At 38.9% G+C, this 11,501-nt stretch overlaps 1 protein-coding gene across 1 annotated transcript; it reads left to right on the top strand.

The window, feature by feature from the left end:
- The first annotated feature begins 339 nt into the window (after positions 1-339).
- Positions 340-3,119, top strand: atp23 (ATP23 metallopeptidase and ATP synthase assembly factor homolog). The gene is made up of 6 exons (XM_023422941.2): positions 340-607; positions 825-870; positions 1,314-1,395; positions 1,505-1,642; positions 2,229-2,312; positions 2,396-3,119. The coding sequence occupies exons 1-6, from the start codon at positions 460-462 to the stop codon at positions 2,597-2,599; spliced, it is 702 nt and encodes a 233-aa protein (XP_023278709.1). The 5' UTR covers positions 340-459; the 3' UTR covers positions 2,600-3,119.
- Positions 3,120-11,501: the final 8,382 nt, after the last annotated feature.

Below are 11,501 nucleotides of genomic sequence, written 5' to 3'. Positions count from 1 at the left end.
TAAGAGATGGCCAATGGCATTATTCCCTTGTGCAGTTGAAAACGGCTGTGCAGAAAGCTAAAATAATTCAACTGAGAACTAGTCTTCTCTTGGTTTGGTGGGTGGTGTTGGATTTGGTCATAAACTGCTTTTGGTCCACACATTTCGGTTCAAGTTGACAACTTGCCTGCTCGTTCTGAATAGACGATCTACACCGTATACCAGTCTCCAAAAAAACGTCGTTGATAAAAGCATATATTTCATTACTTTTTATTTCGTTATTGTGAAGTGAGTTTCTTGACCTTTATGTTCTAGAATGATGTCAATTAAATAGAAAAAAATAATTATTAAATTCATTACCTTTGACCTGTAGCTACCACGTGATCTCCAAAACAGTGATGACCTCTCTTGCTAGCTAGCGGTAGCTAACCAGGGGGACTTAATGCTTACATTTCCAAATTGTACACAACTTTTCTCACAATGGACCAGACTAAACAAGAGGATGATTATGGATACGATTTATTCCCGGAGAGGAACACGGGGAAGTACAAGAAGGGATCCATCGCGCAGAGCCTGTTCACTTTCAACCACAAGTGTCAGGTCATGTTACAGTTTGCAATGGAAACTAGTGAGTACTGCAGCTAGCTAATTACACTCTTAAAGAGAGTTACACGGCAACAGTGAAATATTGTACAATGCAATAGTTTCTCTACATTGTGGTTGTGATTAAAACACCAGTGCAACGTTAACGTTTGACAGACTGTCTCACTAGCAGCTAACATTAGCTAGCGTAGCGTAGCGTTAGGTACTAGCGAATGCTGACTATCTATTTGTGTCCCCTGTAGGTCCGTATGCCAAACTGCTCCTCAATGCCATGAAGAGTTCAGGATGGTTAGTATGTGTTTCATTTTTATACCCTCCACTTTCATTTTCACTGTTTGCAGAAAATGTATTTGCAAATGTTATTACTGCACATACTACCGATATTATTAATTAACAGTAATTATAGTTTTTATGATGCCTAAATAAACAGTTTGATAAATGTATCTGACTGTTACTACATGTTCAGACTAACATGACTGTGTCCTGTTTCACTTGTCCCTTAAAAATCACAATGCAGTTAATATCACCTCAATAACCTAATTCTTTAATGTGATCATTTCAGGCATTTTTTCCTCCCTTCATTTCATTGGCACTTTTTGACACTTTTAAAACAATTAAACGGTCATTTGATTTTGAGCTGGTTTGTTTTGGACATTTAAAGTAGAATTGTTGGAGCAAAGTAAGCATATTAAATATCACCAAGATGACTTTGCTTTCTCCTCTCAACACAGCAAAGTATTTAAAGACCGGCATTTCTCCTGTGAAGACTGTGATGGGACCGTCAGCGGTGGCTTTGATGCAGCTTCTTCTCAAGTAAGAGAGATAATGCCAGTGAAAAAGAAAAAAAAATAGATATTTCAGAATAAGCTGGATTCACAGTACTTGTCTTGTCAGATGTGATGATATTTGCTTTCATTTGCAGATTGTATTGTGTCAGAACAACATCCACCAGCAGTCCCACATGAACCGAGTGGTCACACATGAGCTCATCCATGCCTTTGATCACTGCCGGGCTCATGTGGACTGGTTCAACAACTTCAGACACCTAGCTTGTTCTGAGGTATGTAAAAATGTGTTTGACACTGGCTAAATTTACTGTATGTGCGATGGTGATTCTAGTCTGGTCAGTTTTAATTCTACCAGTGAACATTTATGCTCCTATTAGTTGTTTGTGCTAGTATAAGAGAAGCAAGTGAAGATCTCATACAGTCACAAATATGTACTGTTACTGCTCTTGGCATTAAAATGTACTAGCACTGTAGTTTTCCCCCAAATGTCACTTAAAGAGGAGTAAATACTGCATTTCTTGGGGGACTATTTTCAGCAGCGGATTAATACACATTTGGTGCTTTAGTGAGTATTTACAGCATCACCGGAATTAAAAGTCCTTTGAAATCACTTAAAGTAGTAGTAGTTTTCTTTCACTGCTTGATATGTTTTATCCACAAACAAGATGCCGGCATTCGATCTGAGAAAGGAGAGGTTGGCTTAGTTTTTATCAATCTCCATCATTCGCAACTCATTTTCTACTCCAGCTGCATGGTTAAAAAAAAAAAATTGCAGAGTTTGCAGAATAAAAAAATCATTATCTTGCAGACCAAAAACTTTTCTGGTTAGTCAAAGATTTCTTTGTGTCATTGTTTCAGATTCGGGCAGCTAACCTCAGTGGAGACTGCGCCTTTAGCAATGAAGTTGCCAGGTTCAACTTTGGTGTGAAGCAGCATCATCAGGTACCTGTGCTGGGATAAATGTAACTCTTACTGGCAGGTTTCAGCTCCGTGTCTCTAATCCAACTCTTAACTTTCTCACACAGGAATGCGTCAGAGGCCGCGCCCTACGCTCCATCCTGGCTGTGAGGAAAATTAGCCGAGAGGAGGCGGAGAAAATCGTCGACGAGGTCTTCGACACGTGTTTCAATGACCACGCGCCCTTTGGGCGGATCCCGCACAGCAAGAAGGATGCCAAGTTTGCCTATAGAGATTATGAAAACAGAGATCGATATAGTGCGAATCTCTAGTGTCGTCACATTCTCATTAAACTCCCAAGGGTGCTGGGACTGGTGCTGATGCCGACAAGACCTTGGCAGCGTCAGGGCCTCGGTCAGCGTAAAGGCTTCAACAGAATGACTGGGTTGAAAATGATCACGTCCTGTCAGAAGGGATTTTCAGAGAATGATTTGTCGTTGGATTATTAAGGCAAAGGAAGGAGCTATGGTACATTTCATTTTCTACCTTTCAGACACTAATTCTGTAAAAAGGGATTGTAAGGACTGATTTTGCTTTGCAAGTTAAGTATTAGATGAGGCACCAGTGAATTTCGTCATTTGAGTTTAGGTGCTCAATGGGTGCTTTTAAGGAAATAAAAGATTTCCTTTTTGTCCATCGATGTTTGCTGTGAAAGTCCTTTGTTGACAAGCAAGCATGTATTTCATCTTGTTGCCACATTGACCTTCATTAATTTCTTGTAAATAGAGCAGAATATGCTTAAATTAAACAGAATCATATGTATTTGAATTAAAGTTTGATTCCTCTGAAAAAGCATGGTTGGATGTTTGTGTTTAAGCTTGTCCAAACTTAAAACTAGTACCTCAAAGTTATTTTTGAGGACAACAGGGACCTGTTTCATTCGACCTTGACACAAAATGTTTGAATTTGACTTTCCAGAGAAGGATAAGTGAGTATATTACTGGTTATAACACATTTATGTTTAATCCTGTGAGAGGATCCGTCAAATTAACGTGAGACAAGATGAATAAAATGAGAAAAGTTCTTCAACACAAACACCATCAACTTTGTTCACATCTGCGCCGCCACAGTAAAATGTCATGCTGACATCTTTATTGGACATTAGCATTTAAAGAATCATCGCAGAGATTAATGAGCAAAAAAGGGAATTAGCCTCATAATCCCCCTTCCTCCTCCATCTCCTCCTCCTCCTCCTCCTCCACTTCTGTCTATCTCAAAGACAACACCCTCCGCATCATAATCATAAAGTCACTTGGCGTGTCTGCTGCTGGAGTGTAATATCCCACTTATCTCTATATTCTTTACTTAGAAAGCGCCACAAAAACACGAGAAGAGTGTGGGCTCGCACAACAAGGCGAGTGGGTGGGGATGGGGAAGAGCAAAGAAGATTAGGTTAGTTTCAGAAGCTTAACAGAGAAAATGATGAAAACAGCCTTGAGGCAGTGGGATTAATGTGAGACAAAACACAAGAAAACAAAAGACAGAAATGATATTTGGATTTGTGCAATGTCATACACCCGAGTAGGCTAAATAAAGAAATCATAGAAAACAACAGAATTACTTCTGGAATTGTTCACATATCAAATGCTGGCCGCTTAATACATTTGATACAATTAGATGTGCCAAACATGGCTGTGAATTTGTAAATTGACTTATTTCATGCTGTTGTACTGAGTTCAACTGCAGCCAGGGATTTAAGGAGTTACCGGGTCCTGAATCCAAGTCCTCGCCACAAACCCAACCCACATTTAAGTCTCATATTCAGTCTAGAAACATTTCAGCTGATAAAATAAGCATCAAGTGTAAAAAGTGTAAAGAGGTGTGGAAAATTTGCACAAAACAAACTGTGAACATATAAACTTAAGCTGCTGGTGACTGTTTTAGCTATATACACACTGAACCAGACAAATATTTAAGCACAAGAGAAGAGCACACAATATTAGGGAATGAGAGGTATGTAAATGTAATTGCAAGATAAATGGGGAAACAGGCTAACAGTGAAATTAGATAGGCTATGGTCATTTGTTGTAAGAAGGTTTAAAATACAGAGTACTTATTATAATGAACATTTTTGTACTTTATTGAATGTTTCAACTCACAAAGTTAAATTGTTGTTTATTGGAGAAAATACAGCATCAAGAATAGTGTGGCAATTATTAACATTAAAAGTTTACAATAATGTTTTATTGTAAAGTGAAGCTCCTTCTCATGACATAGCTATCGCGACAGCACTTACACTGTCATTTCTCAAGTACACAAAACGTAGATTGTCATTTGTCGGCTGAAATCTAAAGCGTTAACATTACAAAAACAAAACATTACATGCTTTTTAGAAATGAGAAACTTTACTTCAAAGATATGTAGTTATAGCAATATTTCTCTGCAACATGAATCACTATCAAAAAACCCAGTTGCTATATTGTGTTTGTGTTGTGCAGCAGTAATAACCAAAGTCTTAAACCCTCAGTCATGACTGCAGTACTGCCTCTGTCCACTAGATGGGAGTTTGGAACCACTAATCCTCATCATCAGGACCAAGCGAGTCCAATCCAAATTTGAGAAGAAAGTCCTGTTACTGTTTTATTGATACATGGCCTATAATTAAATTCATTTCATTGAGCCCTGTTCCAGGTGAATGTTGCGCCTTTTATGAGCAGAGATAGGGCGCAGCAATCAAGTTAGTGCTGAGAAGAGTGACAACTTTCATTATTCCATCTATTTAAGCAGGTGGCACCCACTGTGATCTAATTAGGGTGCTCCAGCAGCACCGAAATCCCTTCACTAATCTGCTGTAGGACAACACATTAACCCTGAGAGCACTAATGAACTCATCTCATTAATTAGAATAATGCCAGATTTAGTGGTAGCATGGAGAGCCGATGAAGAGCGAGGACACCCACTTGCCTTTGTGAAGTTTGCGTCTGCTCTTCATGGGGGTTGAGTTGATAATGAGAGACTGCTGAATTATTTAGCTGGATGTGAATAGTACTGAGATATCGGAGCTAGTGGCCTTGAAGACGACCATGCGTGTTTCTGCACAATACATCTTTTCAGAGAAATGTTTGATGAGTTTTTTGGGGGGGTTAGGGGGTGTTTCACAGACATTTGCTTCTCAAGGTCTCAGATGACTTTGAAATGAACGTGACTGGAAGAAAGAAGCGGAGGAGAGACCCGGGGCAAAAGCTGGGCGTCGTAGCATCCTCTGGCCGAGATGGTCACTTTTCTGTCCCATCTCTAGCACTCTGGGGAAACTCTTGAACAAAGAAAATATATTGAGTCCAGTTACCTGTTCTTTAGCCTGAGGAGAACAATCATATCCAGCTGATTGAGGACAAGAGTGCATATCCAAGGATGGCCGCCATGAACCTTGTCTTATCAGCTGACATCTTATCTTAGCACAAATCTACACTACAAGGATAAATATCCACAATCCACAAGCAGAAATAGAAATAGAAAGTTTAGCCTTGTTGTAATAGCAACAGTAGGAGTTGAATTAGCTGTATTAGCACTATCAGTATATGTAGTACTTGCTAGATGGACTATTACTATTTTAATGAAAGAAAGAGTTGGACATTTTGAGAAATTAGCTTAAACTTTCTTGACAAGAGCTAAAGCTAGTTAACTTTAGCACAAGGAACAGAAACAGGGTAAACAGTAAACAAAAGTAATAAAATCAGCCTAGAACCTCTAAAGCTCATAAATTAACTTGTCTCCCTTTTTTATCTGTACAAAAACAAAATGTAAGAATTCACAACACGTAGTGGTTGGGACTCTTTGTGCTCAGCTAAGCTAACTGGATTTTGGTGTTAGCTTATTTAGTGTCATAAGCAAGAAAGCATGTAAGCATATTTTTCACGTCAAACTATTATTTTAATATATTATCATGTTTACTGGTAGAAATAATGTAAGCATATTTATTTATAATGGTAAAAATATGAGTGGTTAATGTGATGTTTTCAATCTTTAAAACACACCATTCAACCTGTGTGATCCTTTGGCCACTACTGTAGGCGTGATTGGTCTGTACTAAACTCAGTTATCACCTTCACTTGATTATCAACCTTGACAAATGATATATAGTTATTTATATACAGTACCAGTCAAAAGGTTGGACACACTTTTCCATTGTGTCCTTTCAAAGGACACCACGGTTATGACTCTAGTCAAAAGGGTTGAAGAACAGTAACCTTTTTATTTTGGGAGCATTATAGTTGGGTCTGTTGCGTGGTTAATTAGCAGTAATGATGCATTAGTAAAGTCTACGTATTTACACTAAAATATCAAATTAGGAACTTTATATATTACTTTTAGTATGAAATATGAAACAAAAACCCGCTTTATAAAATAAAAGCAGCAAAATTGCTTCTACTTTATTGCTTGACCAGTGGGTATCCACTACTGCCAACAGAAAGCATTGGTTTTACTTAATAGGGTTCTCTAGAGGGAAGCAGTGTAATTCATCAGGTTGTTAACAGGCGACACTGAAAAAGTTTAAATCATTATAATTCACAGCACAAATCCTCTGGAGGCAAACCGTCTAACCTGACAATTAACTTCCCCAGCAGGGAAGCACTGTTTGAGACCGCGGTGGGGTAGTGGGCATGTAAATCAATTAATTATGTGTGCAAGTTGAGGATTAATTAAGCAGGTGTTTAAAGTTGGCAGAGATCAGCTTTGTAGTATAATATTATACTATAATTCTATGTAATTTGAGCACAACTTCTAGGCATGACTCTCCCAAGGTCAGGTCATCTATAATCACAATGAAATGGTCGTTTGATGCAAATCACACAAACACATATTTTCCCTGGTTAATTATAATGACTTCACTGTGAACAGTTTTGAGTAGTTCCTATGTTAATTGTAAACTTTGTGTTCTGTTGAGTTTCTTGAGTTGCAAGGACACTGGAAAGATATTCTGTTGAATGTTTTTGAATGCTGTTCGCACCAGTGACTAAAGTTAATTCACCTCCACTGTACAGGGGTGGAGGCAGAGACTTCACAGGTGCTTATCTAAAAAAAAAAGTTTTTCTTGTTATATTAAATGTAGTAACTGACTAATAAAACTTTTTCCTTTGTCATATGAAAAAAAAAATATTTTCAGGGTTACAGGTGAGTCATGGAGATCAAGTCTAGCTCCTAATAAGTCCCAAGTCTAGTCCAGCTTAAGAGTTTCAAATCCCCTATACACATGGACACAGCCAGATTAATTCATTATTACAATAATAACTATATATTAATATCACAAATAAACTTGGATGGATAATCTGTTTAAACCTGCTCTGACAGCCACATGGATACCGTCATTTCATTCATTGAATACATTAGCTAGCTTGCCTGGTTGCCTTGCTTTGCACAATTCAGCATAGAGATACATGACCAGCATTTTACCTCATTCACCTTCACGAACAGGTCAACAGATGGTTCATAGGCCAGAGTTGAGAAACCATTAGAAAATTAGATGGAACAATCTATCCATGACGTGAAAAAATGGAGCAGAAATTTAAGTACAAATCTGTATGAGTTACCGACTGGTTATTAGGAATCAACCCCTGAAAACAAGGTGACTTGTGATGTGTGGCCTGCCATGTTTTCAGTCATTTAAAGTCAAACAGAGAAGGAAGGAGGTGGTGAGTTAGTTAAGTGCCTTTTTCCTTTTCCCACGTTGTCTCAATAACAGCAATAAGTCAACGGATTTGTGGCACATTGAATGGGTTTATTAGGAATGAAAGGACTGGAGATTATATCAGGAAATCCCCTTCAATCTCACACACATGCATGAATGAATCCCTACACACGCACGCACACACACACACAAACACACACACACAAACACACACACACACACACACACACACCTACACACACACACACACACACACACACAGTAAATCATTTTGATACTGATGAACATCTTGTTAAAGATTTAAGGTTTTCCTGGACAGTCAAAAAGCAAAAACACAGAAATTTATATAAAATCTCTGAAACACATGTAGACCAATACGGTAATGTGAAATAAAGCAATGTCATTAAATTAACCTACAAAGCTACTGTATGTTTTCTCCTGCTCCTCTCCATTGTTTCTGAAAACGCACACTCATTTTCCTCCACAGTGTTGGGTTCAAGTAAATTAGCACTGGCAGACTGTTAACATTCATGGCAGAAATGTAGATGACTTCTACAACAGTAATTAACACATGCTGGCATTTGAATCTTCACTTTGCTAATGATATGCATGGTATTAATTAGGCCTCAGTGATTAACATAACAACCGCTGGACAATGTCCCGAGGTAAGAGCAGGGCTGTTTTTCTTTTTATTAACTCTCCCTAAAGCCACAGACTCATTAATAAATCCGAACAGTCAGCTCGGCTAACCTTGACAAGTATTGTGAGTCATGTATTTGTTGAAAGTAAATTGATTAACTCTCCAGACTGAACAGGAAGCTCAGAAATATGTCATGTAAATAAGGACACAACAGAAAAGCAAAAGAGAATTGCAATGAAAAAAAAAAAAAATAATAAAATAAAATAAAATAAAATAAAATAAAATAAAACAAAGAAAAGCATAAGAGGACACAAAAAAAATAAACATGAAACAAGATAACAGAATCAAGAAGAGCTGAGTGCAGCAAACATTGGGATATTACAGAACACAACAGAATGAGACCACAGAGACTGGAGTCGAGCACAGAGCAAAATGAATGGATTTGGCGTAGTTAATAATTCAGTACCAAGATATTTGTATGTTTAGAGTTGAATTTGTGGCTGATGAACCTTGATGTGCTTTGTCCACTCCTAAGTCAGTTGCAACTAATTAGCGAGGTAGGTAGTGCAAGCAGTAAAAACCTCGGTCTGGTATCCTAAGAGATAAAGAAACATGCTGATCGCTCCAGGTTGAGGTGACAGATTTAGATAACTGAAACCTTCCTTCACTGAGCACTATAAACACTATAAAGTTAAGGTTATATCTACACTACTACGTTTTAGTTTTAAAACTCTTTTTGGCTACGTTTACTCCTAAAAGCCACTACTCTAGAGTTTTTAAGCCCCATAAAACAGAGACTTTTGGAAACGATGCTGGACTCGTTTCAGTTTGAAAACTCTCGGGTTGCGTCCTTCGGAAATAATGACATAGACAACCTACGTTCAAAATTGCACTCACTGATAAATGCTTGAGTTATATTCACCGGCTTGTCACTAACTCTCTCTGTCTGTTGCTGGGCAGGTGTATTCAAGTGGGTGAATCAGAACTGGCTGTAAAACCAGAACAATGAGCCCAAAGTCACTATAAAGCAAGGTGCAGAGTTTGGGGATAATTTTAGATTGTCAATATGAGTGACACCTTTCACATTACACTGTCATTTTTCCCATTGTTAATATAAATCATATTTATTGGTGCAATGTCTTAACAGCAAGTTTCAGCATAGATAATTTGTTGTAATAATCAGAAAACAACAGAAGCTAAATAAGTTGCGTTAAAGACCAAAGAGTCTTGAGGAACAATGGACATGTTGTTTTATCTGCAAGTCATTTCTGCTCCAAACCATTCAACATGCAATGGTTAACTGAGTTTCTGCAGGTGAAATCTTTAATTCCAGCACTGGGGAAAAATGAAGCACACATATCAATAATTAACCTGCTATTAATAGTCCAAGAGGTCAATGAAGTTCTCTGGAGACTGGACTTGAGTTTAGCAGCCCTGTGAAGTCAGCTAACACCAAAATCTTTCCTGCCTTTGAATTCTTTGTCATTCGAAACTCCAAGGACATCGGCCGATCACCTCTTTCTCCTATCTGCCCCACTTGTGAGATGTGGCCCGGCCTTCTCAGAGCCGAACAGGCGGCCATTGGGACCTCCAATTCATTGAAGGGAGGAACAGGAGATTGCCTGAGGGGTGGACTCCCCTCTCTGGTGAGCCAATTTAGTTTGACCTCTCGGCTCGTCTCCTGCGTTGCGAGGCCAGATAACTGTCCTCCAATCTGGCGGCTTTGTCACGGATGTGTGGTTGAGCTCTGGCAGCGGCAGAGCAGCTGAACCTGAACATCCACAACCGGAGGGATTACCGTGTCTTCGCTGAGGACCCACGTGAGGGGAGGATTGACGCCTTTTTTTTTGCTGACATTTGCCTGTGTGTGACATAGTAGATATGAATTGGGGCAGAAAAGGGGGCTAGCGCCTAGAGATAGGCCTGCTCTCCAGTAACTGGAAGTTCAAGGGTTTGATCCCTTAAACTGCCAGGGTGTCCTTGAGTAACATGGATGTAAAGAGTCGCCTACAATTACACCTAGGTTTGGCACCAAGCAAGTGTTTGAGGTTGTGATAGGAGCATAAACTTTTATTCGAGGAATATTAACAAACTAATGTCACGGTGTTGCCACTGATCATCAAAGTAAAATGAGAACATATCTTAAACCCTTGCAGCATCTGTCTAATTATCGTTTGTTGGGTTAACCTTCGCCGGCTCTACCTCAGCTCGGGGTTCATTATTCAGGAGGGTGAGGACGGCTCTGACCGCGCAGCACACTCATTAGTCAGCGGCTGGTGCAGGATCAGCCACAATCCAGTTTTTAACACCGCACCTGACACTATTGATCAGCAACCGACTCCGGCACCGTTCTTCTTCTGAGGCAGCAGCCAATTAAAGAGTAAATGAAAAGAAAACACATTTGGAGCATGACCCTGAGAGACATTAGTTGTCTCACATGCTGAAGAAACACAATGATCTTCGAGGGAACTTAGGCAATTTCTATGAGGCGATGAATGAAAGTGAAGCAACAACGGCAGTCAACACGTAAAGACGGTCCGAGTCCTTCCATTCTCACGTGACACATGTATTGAAATCAGTCTCTTGCTGACCTCCATGACGTCATGCAAAAGTTTATTTAGGTAAGCCACTGAACTGAATCTGCAAATAAAGATTGATAAATACTCTCTGTCTAGAGTTAAAACACAGAAGGCGCCTGATATATTGGACAGATATATGATAATATGTATTTTCTAATACAACAATGTAATAATACTTACAAGTAAATGTCCCACATTCAAAATCCTACCTAAGTAAAAGCACACAAGTATTATCAACAAAATCTACTCAAAATATCAAAAGTAAGGTGGGAAAATGACTCTGTGAATGATGTATTCTTCTACATTAGATGATCAGATGGTAAAGCTGA

This window comes from Seriola lalandi, unplaced genomic scaffold, assembly GCF_002814215.2.
Source record: "Seriola lalandi dorsalis isolate HSWRI2012SDOR001 ecotype SW California unplaced genomic scaffold, Sedor1 jcf7180002054688, whole genome shotgun sequence".
Lineage (NCBI taxonomy): Eukaryota > Metazoa > Chordata > Actinopteri > Carangiformes > Carangidae > Seriola > Seriola lalandi.
Note: the sequence above shows the minus strand (reverse complement) of the source record. Positions and strands in the feature narration are given on the sequence as shown.